At 31.5% G+C, this 23,343-nt stretch overlaps 1 protein-coding gene across 1 annotated transcript in view; it reads left to right on the top strand.

Moving 5' to 3' along the window:
* LOC139494414 (uncharacterized protein PF3D7_1120000-like) overlaps positions 1-22,196 on the top strand; it is a 78,771-nt gene extending 56,575 nt beyond the window's left edge. Inside the window, exons 8-12 of the mRNA XM_071282578.1 lie at positions 7,636-7,675; positions 8,533-8,550; positions 8,778-8,866; positions 19,380-19,752; positions 21,633-22,196. Of these exons, the coding sequence (XP_071138679.1) occupies positions 7,636-7,675; positions 8,533-8,550; positions 8,778-8,866; positions 19,380-19,752; positions 21,633-22,196 (1,084 nt within the window). The remainder of the gene's footprint in view (positions 1-7,635; positions 7,676-8,532; positions 8,551-8,777; positions 8,867-19,379; positions 19,753-21,632) is intronic.
* The last annotated feature ends 1,147 nt before the right edge of the window (positions 22,197-23,343 follow it).

Below are 23,343 nucleotides of genomic sequence, written 5' to 3'. Positions count from 1 at the left end.
AAAATCTGCCTAAATTTTGGTAAATGACCCTTTTTGAGCTACTAAGTCTTATTTGAAAAGATAAATGGGTATTATAGGGCAAACTATTTTACTTGTCTATCCCAAATTCATGTATTTGGTTTTGATGTTATATTTGTTATTCTCGTGGGATTTTGTCTGATGCTTGGTCCGTTTATGTGTGTCTTACATTGTAGTGTTGTGTCGTGTTCTCCTCTTATATTTATGCGTTTCCCTCAGTTTTAGTTTGTTACCCCGATTTTGTTTTTTGTCCATGGATTTATGAGTTTGAACAGCGGTATACTACTGTTGCCTTTATTTACATTCTATTGTATGGAAAAAAACCAAGGAGTCAAAACATCTGCTACAAATTCCAAAACCTCACCTACGTACATCCTTAAGAACATGAAACGATTAACTTATTAATATGTCATAATAATATTTTAGTTACGGTCGATGATTGAATATTAATGATTCCATTGAACTGTTAACAAAACTTTGAGTTTTTGAAATACTAAGGCTTTACTACCTGAGGGATAGATTACCTTTGCTGTATTTGGCAAAACTGTTAGGAATTTTCGGTTCTCAGTACTCTTTAACTTCGTACTTTATTTGGCCTATCTAACATTTTGTTATTCGAGCGTCACTGATGAGTCGTATGAAGACGAAACGTGCGTGTGGCGTTAATTTAAAGTTTTAATCATGGTATTTGTGATGAGTTTATTAAGTAAAAAAAAATGTTGATTGGCGAATAAAACCGTTGATAATTATGACTGCCAGAGAGACGATAAAAACATAAGAAAGAAATCCCACTCTAGTGTTTTAAAACAAATCTGAAAATAAGTCACAGGAAGGACTTAATACTTAATACAGCCTAAAACATGACAGCAATACTTATATAAACCTTTATCAAATTGTAGAAGATGAATACTTAAGGTTCACAAAATATAATTGCCAGTGTCAATTAAATCCTTCTACACTGATTTCAAAAACAAATCTTGTACTTTTTACATGAAAGAACAATATGCCTACGGTTTAAAAGGGTACTTCCGGGTAGGCTTTTGCGTGGTCATTAGTCTGTTTTAACATAATTTCTTGTTAAAAAAATGACAATGGATTAGACACAAGGTTTTCAGCTTAGTAACTTCTACTCTAATACATGCATACTTAATGCGCGTATGGCGTAAATACAAAATGTTTTGTGCTGACATGAGTAATCATTGATATGGTAATATTTCTAAATTAACTGTTTACTCAAAAATACTTCGGATTTTATACTTCTAGATTTCCTAAGCTGTATTTGGCAAAACTTTGAGAAATTTTGGTCATCAATTCTCTTCAAATTCGAACTTTATTTGCCTTTTTAACTCTTTTAGATTCGAGCGTCACTCATGAGTCTTGTATACGAAACGCGCGTCTGGCGAATATACAAAATGAAATCCTTGTATATATTATGAGTTTATATACACACATTCATATACATGATTGAACATTACACATATCTGTCTTTAACCAATTGTTATTTAAGCATGCAGATATAAAAAATAAATTACATTTAAATTTGAAGAATCGAATCAATGTATATTTTCCAATGATTATAACTAATCGAGTGCGTCTATTTTTCAGAATAAATAAATACAAAGGCAACAAGTCGTAAAAAATAAAATATTTTAGTGAACATGACAAGTCATATATGTGAATTGATTTAAATGTAAATAACACACTAATAGCGTATGATGTGATCCATTTTAAGTCGATTTTCTTGTGACGGACAAATATGTAAAACGGAATAAATGTACACGTAATAGTAAGCATTCATTTTGTTTTTTTAATCAAATCAAATGAAACGTTTCAGATAACAATAGTAGGTCTTAAAGGTGAAATGCAAAGGTTTTTAAAAACTTTTTTTGTTTCATATTGTAATAAATTGGTTAAAATATATACTAAAAAAATATTGGTAGTCGTATGTGTGTCCTCGTAATAGCTATAAAACAGGTAACTTCATGGTTCATCGGGGAAAGTGCAACATGATTATCTCCCTTTGTTACAGAATGCTGGTGGCGTCATATGTGTCCTCTCATTATGTAAACAAACAAGCATGGCCGTGAATATGTGAACGACAATTCAACGATGCAACTATGGACTATCGATCCACAGACGATGAACGTGAACAAATAGACATTCCCAAGGTTAAACTAACTATGTCAGTACAATCATACATGTATGAATCTAAAAGTCAGAGCCAGAGGATTGCCGATGCCGAATCGGTAACTGGATAAAGAGGCCAACATTTTCTACATCCGATGGTAAAGATGGAAACGAAATAGATTTTTAACAGCCTGTCGGCTTCAAAATCTCTCATGGTGTGTAAATCAAATAGTAAAATAATGTATTTAATAGGCATACTTTTTGTGAGTCCGAGATTACTTTGACATCCAACGACTGTTTTGTTAGAGAAGCTTGGGCCCTCGGCACGACCCCAGTTTGTCTGGCAAAACAGCCGTTGGACGTCATAGTCACCTCAGACAATATTTTTGTAATCATATATATTGATATAAGTAGGTTGGTAAACACAGCTAATGTACATTGCGACCTTTACATGTTGAGGGAGGGATTGGCAGGGGACATGCGAAATTGAGGGGGAGTACGGATATGTGATTGGATGGGTTGGGGAAAAGGAAAATTATCAAAGACTCCTGCTCACCCCTCTGTAATTTAATTCTTACTGCACGAAAATCGGAAAAGAAAAAAATTATTACTAGAGTTGTTTCCCATCTTCGGATGGTCGTAACTTTAAGTTACGACCATCCGCTTACCACCAGTGCTTTTATAGGAAAAGATCAGTGATTGACTTTCAAACCTACCTATTTAGATCGAGCTTCAATAAAAATAATCCTAACCAAATTATAAACACAAATGATGCCTACCCTGCCTTAATTTAAGAACCAAATATGCCTTACGAATAATGAAATATATGACTTTGTAATGTAGATACCTCTAATATCCGTTATTTTCCTATGGCTATGTTCTAGATGCATACTTGGGCTGGCTCCCTAAAGGAAGGGCAGAAGTCTGTTCATGCCGTCTTGTCATAATTAAATAAAGTCATAACATTTGCTTTCAGTCTTATTCTGATTTGGTGTGAATGTCATGAACGAGGCAATCTTTGCATTAATAACAAATTGATCAAAATCAAAGTGTTTGGGGTCATAATCTGGAATGCTCCGTTGAACGAAATTTAATTTTGCTTCTTCACCTTTCGTGTCCAAATCTTTCGTCTTTGTTGGTCTTTCGGAAATGTAAACAAACATAATCCCTGACCTGATCCAGTTTTACAGTTGTATGCAACACAAAACACCATAGCCGGTTAACGTTGTTTACAATGTTACGTTCTAACACATGTATTTGATACCAATGTAACAAAGGACTCATATGACGTCACAGCGAGAAGGAAATAAAGGTTGGGTTTTCCTGTATTTTTTCGACACCAATATTTACCTGTTATTTTTAGTACCAACGAGGTTTGGAATTATTGTATAAATATAAATATCAACATTTTAAACATAAATTCTTGCGATTTACTCCTTTTCCTAAAAAAAAATTTCTACCTTTGCATTTCACCTTTAAAGTTCATTTGACTATCGTATCTCGTAGAGCATAAGTTGCCCATGTTCAAGTAAGATCTCTTACAGAAATAAGGTTGTAAATGTTGAGAAACACGCTCGGTGCTTTTTTATAATTTAAATATATAAACACACTAAGATTTTCGTCAAAAAACTTGGACTCATTACCTGAGAGCAATATGCTTATTGTTTTCCATTCCGTTAACTTGTACAGAGCGTTGGTAACCAATTTAAAGACCCTATGCATTTATCGTGTACCAATAAGAAATTAGAACCGAATGAAATAGTGTTCGGTTAAACATTGTTATTTTTAAATGAGTTTAAACTGTTCGATATCGTATACCAAATGACTAAGCGACAACTTAAGAAACAACAACACTGCACACGAAAGGCATTAGAATAATACAAAATAGAGAACAAATGAATGTCGTTCCACCCCTAAGAATGTTTTTGATTAGACAATATAAAAATTATATTAAGAAAAACATTCTCAGTGTCAAATGATATCTTATAGTTTCTATAACTTTTTGTTTGAAATTTGGGAAATATTTTGTTACCTCCTGTTCAAAAATGTCACTTTCGATATTATTTGATTTGATAGTTAACTTAACACTGATTTCAAAAATATATGGGTCTATATACTTTTATATTAATTTAGTAAGTCGTTACTTCCGGTTTACAAAATGTCATTTCCGTTCAGTTAATCGAAATCTAATTGTTTTTTGATATATAAATATGATATATAAAGCATAGGTCAAAAGCTAGAATGTTAAATTTACCCTTGACATTGACCTCAATTTTAATGTCATTAACCAAGGACCTTTTATCAAAGATCCTAGGTCTTTGGTATATATTGCAACTGAGTTATGTCACATGTAATGTTAAATATAGTAAGGAAGAAAACAACTCCCAGCGTACATTTTCATGTATGTATAACATCATTAGCATTTAATTAACTAAAAATATGATGTCGATATCTTTTACGGTTTTTGAAAAGAAGGCAAAATCAAAATTTAGAAAATGACCGTGAACTTTGACCTTGACATATTTTTGTTCTTTTTTTTTTTGGATCGAGGACCTTAAAGCAAAAGACATAACGTCTTTAGCACTTATTGTTTACCAGTTAGGAATGCATCAAGGGGAATAACTCTTATATAGAGTTCCGGATAGCTTCGGTCCAAATGATCACCCAAATCATGAAGAGATAACTCACAATCTGGATAAATAAATTTATCGTTATCTTTTACGGTAACGAAGGAGTAGCGAACACAAGAAAAACAGTGTTCGAACAGATAATAAATATAACTTGCCCACACTCCATATTTGGGTATCTTGTTTTAAAAATGTGTCCGATGATTACGATTGCAAAACAACATTGGAAATAATGCCTAAAATAAAAAGTCGGAGTTACCTAGAAAACCGCTATGGATACATAAATTTAACAAGGACAACAAATGGTCAGAATGTCAATTTTAACCTACGTTACGTTTTCGGCTTTTTATACAGTTCTTGTCCTTAAACGCTAATTTAACCACTTATTTATTTCTGCCTGTAATTATGAAAAGTATTAAAGATAGATAAAAACTGTGTTTTGGAAAATAAATCTGCAGGAAAATAAATATAGTCAACATGACAGAAATCTTATTGAAAATTTTAGTTATGATTTGTAATATTTTTTGGCACTTTTGCCTACATATAACATCTTACAAAACTCTCACTAGGTCAATTATTTTCCAAACGGGGCAACACATATTCTTTGGCTATAACGTTTAAAAAATTATTCAGACGACTCTTCCTAACAACCTAGATTGTCAACATAGCTAAAATAGAAGAAAGCGATATGAAAGAGAGGCGAACGATAACAGAGGGACAGTAAAACTAATAGATCAGAAATAAATGAACAACGCCATGGCTTATATAGAAACAAGACAAACAGACACATAATGGTAAACAAGACAAAACAAAGAAAACTCAAGACTAAGCAACATGAACCCCACTAAAATCTTGGGGTGATCTCAGGTGCTCTGGAAGGGTCAACAGATCCTGCCTCACATGTGACAACCGTCGTGTTGCTCATTTGTTATTACAAATCCGGTAAATAGTATAATTCGGTAGGTCACATTCGTGAAAAGAGATGGGTGATGTATTTACGACATAAGGGACATATTCGGGAATGTATTTACGAAATAAGGGACATATTCGGGAATGTATTTACGAAATAAGGGACATATTCGGGAATGCAATTACGACATAAGGGAAATATTCGAGAACGTATTTACGACATAAGGGACATATTCGACATCATCTGCGAAACGGTTATTCCATAACGGTCTATCAACTCGTGATGTGTCCGTAAAATTTACAAAGGGATACTTTGAACTTCCCTATTTGGAACTCTTGGTTTAATAGCTTCCTTGTGAGCAGCAACCCTCTATCAATGAAATCATGATAGAAAACACAAGTCGGGGAATATCGTATCAAGTGGGAGATATATACTCCGTATGCAGGCGCTGCTGGAATGTTGCTACATAGAAATGGAAGTTTATAAATAAGAAGCTGAAATGGCATAGGCTCTGGGGAGCCTTTTAGTTTTCACATTAAGTTCAACTTCAGGAAAGTCACGCATATCACATGTATCATGTAAGCTATGGTTATAATGAACTGTACATGTATTTCATTTTGAAATGAAGAATTATTTTGCAATTTCAGATTGTCTTAACGTATAGATACTGACGTTGATCTCCTTCTTCAACTCGTGTTAATGTGCCCTTTTTTATTTTTTGTATATTTTAAAAAGAATTGTTTAGTTAATTTCTGGTAATCTCATGTCTATCAGTTTTGCGCTTGTGTTTTGTCTATTAAGTGTTTACAAGGGAAAATGGGGTATGAGTGCCAATGAGACAACTTTCCATTCAAGAAAGAATTTATAAAAGTAAACAATTATAGGTCAAGGTTCTGCCTTCAACACGGAGCCTTGGGTCACACCGAAAAGCAAGCTATGTAAAGGCCCCCAAAAAACTATTGTAAAACCATTCACACGGGAAAACCAACGGCCTAATCTACATAAAAATGAGAAACAGGTATTTTGGTTTTTTGGTTTTCTTTGGTGACATACATGTAGTGGTTTGTTTTATAGTGATTAATGTTTTACCACATTGTTGACTGATGTACCCAAATTTTGTACACTTTTACTTTTTCCTGGTTTGTCTGTCTGTTTTGCCTACATATTGTTGTCAATGTAATGGAATTTTACTCAATTTTTAACTGATAAGTTGTGCTAGCTATAAAACCAGGTTTAGACCATTATTTTTTATGTGAAAAATTGCATGTCATAAATAAGACGATCGTTCTCCCTTTGTTAGATGTACTTGAGTTTCGGATTTAGCCATTTGTTAAGACTTTTTCCGGTTTTATATTGAAGGTAAATAAGTTATTCTACTTTTTTCATACACAAAACATTTAAGATGGGAATGGCCACACTGTATTTGTTCATGCGTTTCATTAGTGTAAATTTGTTTTCAAGGTGATGACAACAACAACTTCTAAGACAGTATATGATGTTAGAAAATACTACCAATTCATAGTGCGTAAAAAACTAAGCGTTTATCACGCTCGATTTCAATCAAAACTCAGTTGAAATATCCCACTATAAAATAAGATGAAATCGGAAATTTAACAAAGTAAACAACTGTTGTAGTATTTAAAGATGTTAGACTGCAAAAACATGTGGCTGGTGAATTTACATGTGTACATATCATATCGGTTATCCATTTTCTTTTAGGATAACCATAACGCGTAGTAACGATTGTAGTTGTTTTTTCTGCATGTCGTCATAAGCCTGTTACAGATTTTGTTTTAATGCAATGTAAACCACAACCTTGTTTGTACTGTTCGTATCAATTGAAACGAGTAAATATACTCATTTTTAAATCAATCTTTCTCAAATCCTTCTTTTTTAACTAACTGTCTGCAGTCACAGTTAAATTGATAAAACGCATTATTTATTTCTTTACAGTCCTCCAGAAGTGAAACGGCATATGAATGATAAAGAAAAAGTATTGAGGTATAATATTCTCCCGACTTATATTGAATCACGGTTAAACTAAGGACAATCATTTGAATACCAAAATATTGACACGTTCAGAACTATTTAAAATAAGTTATTTTTTATACTGTATACGAAAGAACATGTCAAATAATATAAGCTATTATTTCTTAGGATCAAACGAAGTATTCCTTGTCAGCGGGGTTTTTGATTTACATATTCTATATAATAATAAATCTGTGTGTACATGTTTATTTACCTTAACTACTGTAATTAATTAGTATTTAAAGGAAACTTACTTCTTGTAGACTCGATTTGTAAATGTCGTGTCAATTATCAATAAAAAATACATGTTCTGTAGAATATGTGCAATATTTATTTAAATCATGAATTAAAGTGCCTATTTTAGTAAAATCTTGTTTCATCAAACTGTTACAGTTGTGTATGTACTTTTAGGTACATAAATTAACTAAAAAAAACGAAGAATCGAAATGGTTTAATATTCATTAAAATATTCGTATATGCCTATCGTTCATTTTCGTAATGAAAATATGTGTTTGTTATAATCGTCAATTTGAACCTTATTGTAATGTGTTTTGTAAATTAATCACATGATAAGTATTTCTTCATTTGCTAGTTTATTTTTCAAATGAAGAAGTATTGCAAGTAAACTGATCCATTTAAGATAATTAAGTTATAACATTGCAAAATAATCTAAACCTACCCAGTTACACGTTGAACAAGATATAAATATCTTGAGCATTTCACGAAGCTTGAAACAATTTGGATTTTAACAGATATATTGTAAGGCACTATCCAATAACATTCTAAAGGAATTGAATAATTGTAAATTTCTACTATTTTCAGGTATTGTCAAACATGCAGGTAAGATTTTCTTAATACATTGGCTATTGACATCAAATATTAAAATTTTCCGTAATGAATTGGCTATTATATAAAAAGGCCAATAATTTACATGGTTGGAGAGCATTGCTGATTAGCAATTTCTAAAAGTGTTACCAAATGCAGTAATAAGATAATCTATTCCTGAGGTAAAAAAGCCTTAAATTTTCAAAAATTCAAAGTTTTGAAATATCTCTTTATCTTTGTAGTTTGTTCGATCGGTAAATTTGGAGGATAAGCTTGGAAGGGAATATGTTTCCTTACAAAAGATAACACTTAGACCTCCCAAAGAGTTGTTGTAAGGGTTCATAACGTGCAGAGAGCGTAATATTCTATCTAGATGAGGCATCGGATTTAATTATTAAATCTGACCGGACGTGTCTGTGTAATTATATATCCTGCAAAGCCAAAGCGGATGTCCTACTAAAAACTAAAAAGGGGCGTCAATTCTTATTTTTCTTACATGTTTGTTCATGTCTTGTGTCATTGTAATATCGACCGTTTTTACCACCAAGCAGATATCACGATCAAAGCGAGGAAACATTATTTTCGAAACATGTGCTTTGAAGTATAATAATAATATTTGTTACAATTAATAAGCATGTATTATGTATCATACTTTTTTTTATAGTAAAACCACCGAACACTGGAACCGTGAAGGCTGTTTGATTATGTAGGTATGGAATTTCGAAAACACAATATAGCATAGGATGATATTCGCTTTAAACTACTTCAAAATGTTAGGCTTTTTTTATGATAACTAATTGTAGTATGTATGCCTTAGGAAGACAGAGTTCCAGCAACAGCAAACGATGAACATTGACAAGAGAAAATTGAAATGATATTATTGTCGTAAATTTCAGTATGCATATTCCCGTTTCTTACTGAAATAGCCAAAGTATTGCTTTGTTTCATCATAGTTTAACATGCTTAAGGACGAAATAGTCATAAAAAAGAGACGTAAGAAAAATGTCATTCATGAAATGTATTTCTGTGTAAACAAAAGTCTTGAAAAATATTTGATTTGATTCACACGTTAAATCGGTCAATTAGAATTCCAATGAAAGTAATCTATTTGTGTATGATAAATTATTAAGTCAGTTTATATGTTAGAATAACATGAATAATAACTTCAAAGCTTTATTAACATAACTTATAGATTCAACTTGGAATGTGAACATATTCTTAAAGACAGGATTAGTTGTGTGACTAATTGGATTTATTGTGAATTAGGAACATTGCCTATGTCTATTAAAAGGCAACATAGAATAATATTAGTTAAAAATTATGAGTACATAGAATGTTATCTTAAAAAATTTCTATAATGAGCTGTAAAAAAGAATTTGTATTAAAAAGAATAAAAACTGGTTTTGTAAAATTGAAGATTATAAGTTTAGATATGGACTTAATTATGTTTGTATAAGCCAAAGTGTAATTGTATAAATATTTTTCTAACACGTTAGCAAGAAAGAATGCTGGTACATTCATTATTAAAGAAAGTGCATTTATTTTTGGAGGTTTCAAATGAGATATTTATAGTACAAATCGTTTGCAATTTAATTTAGATAGACTTTTTATTTAGAATTGTAAACTATAAATGCAAACCATACATTTGTAAATATCGTTTCCCGGCTCATAGTTTACGCAGAGAACAAGGCAGATAGTATACTGATGATAAAAATAATAGACTATGTACAAATTGTTATACAAGCTCTATCAAAAATGGATACCATAACAATTGCATCATATAAATTATTTGTTCTCCCTTATTGTGTTTATTCTGGTTATCATTCTCCGCTTGTAATTAATATTTTGTATAATGTATTATTTTATGTTATGTACACCTTGAAATCATATGAAACAAGTGACCGGTGAAAAATAATGTTATTCCAATTCTTGAACCAATGCATACAAACATCATAAATTAAGTCTTATGTGAACGATTTTATCATTTTGTTCGCATAAATTTCGAATAATCGTCAATTTTTTTTCAATCGGCCAGTGTTGTTGTAAAAATATGGCAGGTAATTAAAGTTCGTGTTTTGAAGCCCAAGTTTAACGATTTTCAACCGTTTGCCAACAATCAACAAAACAGCATGAATATTGAGCACGTGTTTAACATGTATAATCAGATAATAGTTTATGCCACTTTAAATAATATGTTTAATATATTACTCATATTCATTCGTATAATTCTTTTTTTTAATGATAAAGAGAGTAAGGAAAATAGACATTTTTTGTTTAAAAAAAGTAAGAAACATGATTGTTTTACTGTCAAAAGTTCTTACAAAAATATATAATATCATTCATTTAAACTTTAGGCTTCAACACAGCTTACAACAAGAATGCATAAAGCACACATCGTTATCTTTTTTCACCTTGCAAAGGAACAGAATACATAGACTGCAATGCGTGTAGCGTCAACACCCTACTCTTTAATTTTTCTCAACATATGGCAAATAAAGGCAACAGTAGTATACCGCTGTTAAAACTCATAAATCCATGGACAAAAAACAAAATCGGGGTAACAAACTAAAACTGACGGAAACGCATAAATATAAGAGGAGAACAACGACACAACACTACAATGTAACTAACACATACAGAAACGGACCAAGCATCAGACAAAATCCCACGAAAATAACAAATATAACATCAAAACCAAATACATGAATTTGGGATAGACAATTACCGTGACACGTCTTATCGCAATGTCAATTTACACTCAAAAATAAGAGAAAACAAACGACGCAACGTTAAACTGTAACACACACAGAAACGAACTATAATATAACAATGGCCATATTCCTGACTTGGTACAGGACATTTTTAAAGGAAAAAATGGTGGGTTGAACCTGGTTTTGTGGCATGCCAAACCTCGCACTTTAATGGCAATGTTAAATATAACATAAAACATAGAAATGACAACATAATATTACAGGACTACAATACAAATAAATAGGAAAACGTATTAAACAAATAAACACATGATTAATGAATAACAAAAAGCATCAGGTTTAAAATTTAATACGCCAAAAACGCGCCTCGTCCACACAAGACACAACTATTTGTCGTTGAAAACAAATACATTTTAGGAAAAAAAGTATTTCTTTTATTCATTATGTACTAAATTAATTGTCGATTTTAATAAAGAATATCGTTAAGTTTTAAAACTTAGCATGGATAATGCTAAAATTATTTATCTAGCTTTTGCGATTGATTTTAATTTTTTGTTGTATTTTAAAAATTTACTAATATATTTTCATGCTCAGCTTTTTGTTCGGTGTGAGCCAAAGCTCCGTGTTGAAGGCCGTACATTGACATATAATGGTTTACTTTTATAAATTGTTATTTGAACGGAGAGTTGTCTCATTGGCACTCACACCACATCTTCCTATATCTACTCATTGTGTTTTATAGAAAGGACATATGCACACATATGAGACATCTTTATGATGTGTTGTCTTATTTATCACTGTGTTACTGTCTGATTGGCGAACAAAATTCACGTGTTAGTTTATTAATGATACACTAACCATTTTTTCTTTAAACAAAATAAAGCCGAAACCTTGTAATTGCCTATTTAGAAATGAGTTCAACAATGAATTTGTATGGAACGCCGGAACTGTCTTATAGTGTAAATATTTAATGTGTTTTGTCGATTTGCCTTTACGTCCTGTCATTTCTTCTTTATGTTATGTGCAGATGCCTTTATTTCCTGACACGGCATCTCTTTGTTATGTAAAATTAGTAATTTGTTTGGTCAAACAATTGTATGATATGTCATTGCTAAACTTTGTTGTGTAAAATATGCATTACATTATGCTGTAATTACTATATATTCTGTGAATAGTTCGAAACTTTATGATCAACCACCTTTTCATTCACTTATATTTTATCTATGCTGTGTCTATTCTTCTTTTACGTAAAGTCAGTTAAAAATTGCGTCCTGTCTCAAGTGTTATTGTTATGTCAAATGTTCTAAATCTTTTGTTTTGATACACCTTTGTTCTATGTAAATCTCATGATATTATAGTATTTTGGCATTATGTTTTTTTTATACATATGTATCTCCAGTGAAAACCCAATACATCATGGTATAATTCATATGCGTTTTGCCGAACAATTGATACTCTCTGTGAGCATTCATTACGTCATGTGCAAATGCCATTTACATTATGTGCAAACAACTAATACGTTTTGTGCAAACCTCGTTTACCTTTTGTGCAAACATCGTTCACCCTGTGTGCAAACATCGTTTACCCTGTGTGCAAACATCGTTTACCTTATGTGCAAACACCTATTACGTTATGTGCCAATACCTATTAAGTTATGTATAAAAACTACATCATTATGTGCAAACACTTTTACGTTATTTGCAAATACCGCTTACATTATGTGCAAACACCATGTAAGCTATGTGCAAATGCCTATTACATTATGTACAAACATCTATTACGTTATGTGCAAACACGTATTACGTTATGTCCAAACACCTATTACGTTATGTGCAAACACCTATTACGTTCTGGTAAACGCTTTTTTGACACAGATTAAAACAAAACGCATCAATGATATGCATTTTGAAAATGAAGAAAATTAAAAGTTTGACCTTTCTAACAAATTGTGGATTTTTATATTAATTATATTGATTGGTGTAAAAATGCTATATACATACAATGTATCTAGTTTTATAGGAAATTATTTTGCTCTACGCAAGAGTGTGTGTTATGCATCCATGCTTTGAAAATTTGTTTACTTTACTTGTTGAAAATTATAACAAATATACAGACACGACTTTAGTTTTCCAGAGGTGCAACCGAAAGGAACAATACGATATAAAAAGGAAGATGTGGTACGAATGCTAATGTGACCACTCTTCACAGAAGACCAGGATGATTTGTTATTACCCTCCAAGTAGGGTTTTCATCTAGCGAGAAACGTGTACTAGATTTATGCTACAAATGTAATGACGTCTCCCACGATTCATGTAGCAGCTAAGGATTCCTACACATGTTTAAGATTTATTTATTTTTCATATTAAAAACTGCATTATCCTGTAATCTACAAAAATGACGCATACACATATTTTTTTTTGAATTATCAGCCTTGTTTCACTTTCACTGGCGATACTCGAAATTAAATCCAGCAACTTGAAACTCCAGATAATGACTTTCATTTATCCGTATTTGGTCCGGTAACTTTTCGAACCGTGTCATCAAGAACGATACAAAAAAATAAATATTATAGTAAATTGAAATGTTTTCTTCTATTATTCTTTTACAAGTGATATGCATATCGTTTTATTTTGTTGTCTATAAGAATAAATAAATAATTTCGTTGCTAAAATGGTCATCTTAACATAATTGTCCTTTTGAATTTCAAAAAAAAACCTGACTATCTATAAAAAAAGATGTGGTATGAATGCCAATGAGACAATTCTCCACGAGATCCAAATGACAAAGAAATAAATAACAATATATATATCTTCGTATGGCCTTCAACAAAACACCCATACCGAATAGTCATGTACTCTATTTATTTTTCTCCCCCATTTAATTTTTCACCAGTTGAAAAAAAATGGTAACAGTTAAGTAATTCGCTTTTATCCTGCAATTAGATAGTTATTGTATACAGATAAACAAATTTTATTTTGCTTTGTTTGTTTGTACATGTACAAATAAATTTTCCTACTACCCGTTTCCATGTTGATCAATCGGTAATATATTTCTCTCTGGGTAATCTTCATTTTAGGGTTTTCTTCGAGTCCGCGTTTCAATAATTGTAAAAATCAAAGTCAATTATTAAGATTTAAACAACTTATGGTCAAATACCAGGTGTAAATTGTAAACAATATATGTACATTGTCAGAAATATAAAATGTACTAGTTCTCGCTGCGAAACATGAGAAAATTCGGTAAGCCTCGCTTTTCGTCCTGTTTCTAAAGCTCGTACAAATAAATTTCACGTTTGCCGACAAAGTACATTTAAAATCAATACATTATTCCACAGTTGTTGATATATATAAAAGAAGATGTGGTATGATTGCCAATGAGACAACTATCCACACAAGAGCAAAATGACACAGACATTAAAACAACTATAGGTCACCGTACGGCCTGTTGATATTAATTTATCTTTTTGTTCAAATTTTCAACGAATGTCGTCGTATAAACTAGAAACATCAACCTATTTTCCGAACTGAGAGTCATAAATTCAATGAATATTATTGCGGGATATACGGTATAAACGGTAAGCTTCGATGCGTTTAGTTATGAACGCGAATGGTTTGATAAATATAGCTAAGGCCACATCAAATTAATTTCTTGTTCTACGGATTTTTGGACTCCAAAATTTGGGTCGAGCGAGCGATTTGAAAATTTTAATAAAAAAATATTTAATTTGCAAATTTTTGAGGCGAAGCTTGAAAAGTAAAGGCGAGCGATTATATTTTTTTTTTGTAAACATAAAATAGTAGGTTTTGACAATAATAAAACTTGATTTATAACTTGTACTTTGACATTTCTTTAATTTCTGAAGTATTTTTTCCCTGTTCACCAAGAAATAATTTAATCTGGTTTATGTATGTGTGACTGACAATGAGACAATTCTCAATCCAAGTCATAATCAGTTTGGGGGCAACCCCTTAATGTTATAAATATCCCTTTTACATGTTTTATGAGGGATCAATATAAGTTATAATATATTTGTTTGTACAAAAGGGCTCATTTTTTCTAAAAGATCTATATATTTATCTAGTATTAAATGGTCAAAACATGTCCAAGAATTTTGTAATATTCCTGGACTATAACCATGTTAAATTAACACATTTACTTTAACAGTTTAATATTATTCAAAATAAGTGGATCCCTCTTTTAGTTGTTTAAAATATGATGTAAGGCAGCAACCACTTGATTTTCTGGGGGGGCTATGTTTTTTTTTTCTGTGCAAACTTTTTTTTTCGCCTTCGGCGAAGAACAATCTATTTTTTTTAGCGACAAACCGAAAACAATTTTTTTCTTTCAATTTTAGCATTACATATAGTGGGAGCTGAGGGTGGAACAAACAAATTTTTTTTCTCAGGGTCCAAAACAAATTTTTTTTTCTCACCAAAACCTGGCATGTACAAGAATTATGGACATTTCAAGGCGAGATAACTCGTGTTAATTTTCTATTCTGGTTCCCAATTTGTTCTCATCGTCTGGTGACCAGTAGATAAGAAAAGATAACTCCCCTAAACAAACACCCCACCAATAGATGTCGATTTGCCGTTAGGCATATTGCGTAATTAATGATATTAGCAATTATACGATAATTCCAGAAGCAATAGATTTTAGAAGGGATCCCCACTGATTCGTTTATTCTACATTTGCCAGAGGTACAATTAATGTATAGCGAGAGGGTTGAATTCTCACAAAACATGTTTCACCCTGCCGCATTTTTACGCCTGTCCCAATCGGGAGCTCCTTGCCTGTCTTTGTTATTCTTGTTGGTTGTTTTTAATTTTAGTTCATTCAAGGATTTGTATAGTTTATTTATGTGTTTTATTTTTGGAGTTTAGTATGACGTCGATTTTCATTAATTCATTCACAAATATTCGAAACTCAACTAGACCCAACTCGAATAATATTCAGTGCCCTCTATCTACTTTTCTTGAGGGTGTGATCGAAGTGATCGTAATATAACGACCGGATTATTTGGGTTAAACTAGACCTAACTAATTCAACAGTGATAAACACAGAGTAGGAAATTTTCTTTGTTCGCAAATTTAATAGAAGAATCCATAGGCATATTATAACAAAATATATACGGAACAGAAATTTAATACATTTTATGAACTGAGAACCAGTAATGACCGCAAATAAACAGAAATCCTTACACAAAATTGTTGTGATTTAGGAAAGATTTTAACCCTCCTGTGGGTTTATTAGTCAAGTCTTTCTTAAAACCGTTGTCAGTAAGCAAATACACGGAAATAATTGAAAACAGAAACAAAATATCTAATAGCGCAAAACATTTGTCAATGAGGAATGTCATGACACACGAAAGTCAGGTGCTCGTTTAGTTCACTCCTTTTTTATTGTTTGTTTAATCAATTTTTGAAAATATTCGTTCATATTTCAACGTTTCTTAATTTATTTTCACTTAATAAAATACGTTTTTTTTTTATGAATTACCCTCTGTATATTCTTATGTGTAGAAATATGAATGCCCTTATACAAAAGAATAGAGAACAACAAATATAAATAAGTATGGTTATATCGCCAGAATAAGAGTTATACAAGAAGGAAAAAAAATGAAATATGAAAAGAATATTTTCAAATAAAACTTAACCAAAATAAAATGAAAAAAAGGGGGGGCACTCAATAAGAGCCTGTGTGTGAAATACTTTATTTTCAATATAATACTTCCATGATAAGATAAAATAGCAACATATGGTATTAATTTGGGATACAGCACTGGAAAGGATTTGTCGTGGCCCCATGGGACGCTTATATACTAAGTAAATATTGACACATTTGTGTTTATATGACAGTTTAGATCATGGAAGTACAAAATGTATATATAATACTTCCATATTTAGATCGATTATTATGGAGCTTTTCTTAAAAAGGATTTTCGATGTATTTTGTCATTTTCATTCATTGTTTATGTTTTGAATAACATTAAAATTTCACGTTGCCATCTATATTCTATTTCAATTTAATTTTTCAGATTATTTAACCATTTTTTTCAACAATACAATAATTGTGTATTCAATTAATTGATAACAAATTAATGCTATTGTTACTTGAAACTAAATAAGTTTATTTAGACAAAGCCTTTTTTAGAAAAAAACCACCTTTTTCTGTACTTTTCTCAAAGATGTCGACAGAACCACACTACTTAACTTTGATGTTACTTTAAAGACATCTTTGGTATAACAGAAATTAATGTATTGCTTAAAAACGAACTAGATATTTAAATAATGGATGTAAAAAAAAAAGGAAATTCACATCATAAAATGGAGAATTCAACTTATAACACCAACCACAATTCGTCTTTGAATACGGTCAATCCTAGTTGTCTGAATATACGTTGTATAACAAAAAAATATGAAGTTTCACTTTTAAAAGCGTAGGGACACCAGTAAACATTATTTTAAAATGATGATTTTTATACCATTTGATAGGAAAACTTTTTGCCAATATTGTATAACGTATTAATTTAATTTACAATAAAAAATGAATTAAATACGATTTTTTTAGTAGACATGTATACCTCGTATTTGCTATATATTCAACCAGAAGATGACCCAACGTTCAACACGATGAGGACACCAGTAAATTTCAAGATAAAGTGAATTTTATTACACCATTTTAAAGCTAGAAAAATGGTGCAATCTTTATAATTTGTTAATTTTATATGATATCTATAGTATAGGCAAAGTATTCGTTTATCTAACTAGTGGTCATAATTCCCCGTAGACAATAACGTTAAAAAAAATTCAATGATAAATTCTCTCTGTGGAATAGTTGATAAGGCCATCCAGCTGAGCTGTCCGCAATTCTTGTGTATGAAACAAACTTTTTTTTCCAAAAAAAAACCATAGCCCCCCCCCCCCCCCCCCCCGAAAATCAAATGGTTGCTGCCTAACTCTCCTCTTTTTGAGTACCAAATTTTAAGTTTTTCAAAAGCTTTGTATAGAAGAAATATACAAATCCTTGGTATTTCTATTTTCTTTTCTACATCAGTAAAATGACCCCTTGTCTGAGGGAGGGTTGTTCTCAACCTGACAATAACAAACACAGGTCAAAGTACGCCTTTTACACAGGGCTTTGATACAGACCAAACAGCAAGCTATAAAGGATCCCAAAATTATTAGCGTACACAATTCGAACAGGAAAACCAACGATCTAATTTATATATCCAAACGGGAAAGTACCAATGAACAACATCAACAAACGATAACTGCTGAACGACAGGCCCCTGAATCAATCAGGACAGGTGCATAAACATGCAGCGGCTATAGATAGTTTTGTTTTGCCAGCATACAATATATTTGCAGTTGAAGGCAAATCCTTCAGAAGTTCTTTGTACTTTATTCTAACAACGAACATGTTTTGATAGGTAAGGGGGAAAGAAACCAATGTTGATATCTTTTTTAATATTTATAAAAAAACGGTGCGGGAAATAGACATGATTACATTTCCGGATGCGGGAAGCGGGAATATAAAAAAAATAAAAAATTCTGTTTTGAAAAAAATAGGTGCGGGCGGGTCCGTCGAACAAGGAATCAAATTGATGTGGCCTAAATACACAATTAAGCCAAATGTTCATAAAAGGGATTTGCTGCACATCATTATTTAAGAAATCTTCTGTTAAAAAATATAAAAATTCATACAAATATATTGTTTTGGATCTAAATGTTATCATTATAAAATATGTTTTGACAGTTTCCGTTAAATATTGCCATTTTTAGATATATCGGTCCCCCTTTTCACGGCTACTGTTAATTTAAAAGCGAAACGGTTTTTTTATTAATAGGTTGCGAGGCATGAAGTTCATATGATTCAATCCAAATTATCCTCAAAGTGGATTTACTTGAATTGATGAAATCTTGTTCGCCTTGAAATCGCCGTAACATATTTAATCAAAATTCTTAAAATAAAATCACCTATATAACGAAAAGAAAACTGTGAAGACTTTAACACGAGAGGGAAGGCTTAAATTCTTCTGTAATTTTCCTTTTACCAATTATAAAAAAGACACAGAAGAGACCCCAGGGGTTCTTAAAACTTATTCAGACAAAAAGACAAATTCAATTGCAGGATTACTGCGTTAAACGCTTCAACATTTAGGATTATGTTAAAATTAAAAACATTCGCTAAGAAGTTAGAAAAAGAGCATGTTTACGAACCAGTGGACACTCTTTTTATTATAAGGAAACGTGGAACTCATCTATACAGATGTTTTGGTTATGGGGAGCTCAGGGAGAGATTTATTGATGATGAAGTTCTTACAGACTATTCCCCAAATGCAAATACAAAGGAGCAATCCATGCCGGGGGTGGAAAAAGACACTAAAGTAGTTTTTAACACCAGGGAAAACCCTTTCAGTTCCAGTAGGGGTAGTGGCAAGACCCTTGCTGAAAGACAAAAGGATAAACTAGACAATATGCCAATCAGGATAACTCTAGATGATGTTAATGTCTAAGTAAAAGTTATCCTTCATTTAATAAACTTTATTTTGAGGTTGTAGATTGTAAAATTTGATTTGATTATTGATTTCTAGCATGTCCAAAATATTGACAATAATTGAAATAATTTACTGTATTAAGGAAAATATAATTGTTGTTGGTCATGTATATACATTGTCTAGTATATAATTATTGAGGATTATTAAAGAAACCAAAAGAGCAAAAAGAAAAAGGTAAATGTGCTTGTTTTCGAGATGGTAGCCATTGAAAATTGGCGGGAAAATGTTTTCTCTTGATTTTTCATAGCTTTATTATTGACAAGTTTATTTGTATTTCATGTATATATAATATGCACATGATAATAAAATACTGTAAATTAGTTTTTACATGTATTTATTTCTGTACTTTTGAAGAAGTAATAAAATTTAAAGAGTTTAACTAATGTGATTTGGGGGACAGCTGCATTATATATATATATGTTTTCGGTATCAGAATGCAAGTTCTTATTTATATTGCAGTCTTCAGTCAAGTACATTGTACATGTAGTCGAATTACACCAATTAATAATAAAAACCTTGCAAGAACTTCTGAATTTACAGGTAAATGTTTTTATAGATATTTTAGTTAATTCAAATAGATTGAAACTTCCCAGCATAACATGTATAATCAATATGATGTTGGCTGGAGAATAAAATAACAGTTAGAAGATGTGGTATGATTGCCAATGAAACAACATCCATCTGAAACAAAATTATATCGACCTTGTATTTTTGTAAACATTGATTGGTTGTTGGATGCTTAACGTCCAGTTGCAAATATTTCATGCATATTCAGGACGAGAACAAGTTCACAATAAATACAATAGGTAGGTTGATACGATAGAGGCCATCTGGGATGATGGTCGGGGAAATTTAGACTGCCTTTGGAAAATGAGGGTATCTTGGATAAGGACAGAAATTTTGCCTTGCAACAGGCCATCTACGGACCCCTCAAAAGAGTTGTTACAAGGGTTCTTAACGTGCAAAGAGCGTGGCACTCTCTTTAAACGAGGCATCGGATTTAAAATCCCCCTTCTGACCGGACGTGACTACGAACTTGATACATCCCGCACATCCAAACGGACGCCCCACTTCGGCTAGCGTTTTACTGCCGGTCGGGAGAAGACCAAGTGACCATATTTCTATACCCCAGTCACCCTTGGGGGCTTTTTGTAAACATGTTAGAAACGTACATATACTGTACAAAAAATATTGCTCACGAAGGGTTAATGTAAACAGTTTTTTTTTTTATTTTTAATAAATGCATCGATGAATTCATTGCAAATGTACGCATGAAGTAAAACGAATGTGCCATAATTTAAATGTATGTCATTTGCTTAAAACAATATCCTGAGTTTTAAATTATGTTGAATTGATTGTTTTAATGTAGATATTTAAAATTTGTTTTACTATAACTTGACATATTTTAAGTTTATATGTATTTTTAGAAAATAGTATGACAGACTGAATGAACTTAGATAAGTTTTTCAAGAAAAAAACAGCTTTTGTAGCGCTAACTGAAACAGCAACACAAACTATGAGAACCGAACTAATGAAGAAACTCAAAATGATACGAAATGACACATGCACAGTATCGCTTCTCCCTGACAGTCCAAATGTGATATATTATATGCAGAAATCCAACACGGAAGAAAGAAGAACTAAATTGGCCACGTCAAATTGTATTTTTGTCCATCCGATGAGTTACGCCTTTTTCAACTGATTTTTATAGTTCGTTCTTATGTTGTACTGTTATACCACTGTGACAATGAATATTGAATTATACTTGACTTAATTTGTTTATCCAACTATTTATTGAGGACATTATTGGTGAGCTTTTTGTGCAGAAAATTAAGGTCGTCAAGCAAGCATCCGACACAGAACAGTCCAATCTTAGTACAAATGACCAGTCTATCCTATATTATATAGCCGGTTTCATCATAAAGGCATTGAAGAAACGCTACTCTTGTGTTTCCACTAATAAATCGTCCATAGTAAGCAAATTGTTGAACAGTACTAATAACACTACATTTGTTACTACATATGGGAAGTGGTTTACCAAACAGGACAGAGGTGGTCTTCAGAAACCATGTGATACATTTTTCTTTCTAGTAAGAGAACTTGAAACGATTGTTCGTAAATCTATAAGTCCACCTTATAGTGCAAGCTCTCTGTCATTACAACCCCTCAAAGAATCATTTATGGAATCCTTCATGGTAAAGTACTATACAGACATTATGTTCAAAGGTGAGACTTGTGATACCATGTCATCCATGACAGAAGACATTATTCATCTCTTTCTGACTGTCCGTGGGTATGCTTTCACCCGTATTGAAAGAAATAAGATAAGTAACAGCAGCAAAGCTTCATCTGGTTTACGCAACGCATTAAAGGAAATAGTTTCTAATTAATCTGACTTTTCTGTGTGTTGTAACTTTCATAATGCTTAATGTAGATGTAAGGAACAATAATGAGTGAGAATAACCATTACCGGTATGTTTACTGTCGAAAAGTCTAGAAATAGTACACATTAAATATTCTTTGCTTGTATTGACTTTATAGCATTTGATATGTACTTGTAAAGCATAATGACTTTTGTGATGTGCAAAAAATGTATGAAATAAAAATATTTTATTTTGAGTTTGTCTTTATAATTGATCTCTGTACATGTCGGATAGGTTTGCTCATTGATGAAGGCTGTAAAGAAACTTACATACAGTTACTAATAAGATGTTCATTTGTTATTGGGTGGATAGTTGTCTCTTTGGCGACCTTATACCACATCTCCTTATTTCACTACTCAAAGACATTACTCGTACATATTTACATAAAAAATCTGGCATGTAAAGGAAATTGATAGATGATGTTCAATAATTTATTTTTACATCAACATAAAGACATCTAATTTAACAAATAAATTAGCGTCAGATATATATACATGTTCAAACAAGTGAGACAATGTTAAAAAAAAAATCATCAACAACTGACATTTAACGGATTATGTTAAGGATGTACTTTGGTGAGGATAGGTAAAAATTCAGAAATTAAAATTGATATTATAAGCTGATAGAGCATTAATATATATAATTCAGAGTAAAGATTAGCTAAAATATTGATAGGTCATGGACCTCTCTTTCCAGATAATTGAGATTTAAAATATGGCATACTTTTACCTTATATCTAATTTGCATGGGTATTATTTGGGTCTCAAAACATAAGAAAGAAAATCAAGAATCTTCTAAAATTTTGGTAAATGACCTTTCATGAGCTATTAAGTCTGATATGAAAAAATACATGAGTGTTATGGGACATAATATTTTACATTGTATCAACTTGATTGTATTGTATGGAAAAACACCAAGGAGTCCCAACAGTTGACACAAATTCCAAAACCTCACCCAAGTACATCCTCAAATAACACAAATATATTTTATATTACAAAATGTTAAATTAATTATATAATACATTGTACACAACAAATTAACAAACAAAACTACTAATTTCTAGTACCTAATTATTTACAAATTATTAACAGAAAGTTTGTTTAATGTCCAGTGG

This window comes from Mytilus edulis, chromosome 11, assembly GCF_963676685.1.
Source record: "Mytilus edulis chromosome 11, xbMytEdul2.2, whole genome shotgun sequence".
Lineage (NCBI taxonomy): Eukaryota > Metazoa > Mollusca > Bivalvia > Mytilida > Mytilidae > Mytilus > Mytilus edulis.
Note: the sequence above shows the minus strand (reverse complement) of the source record. Positions and strands in the feature narration are given on the sequence as shown.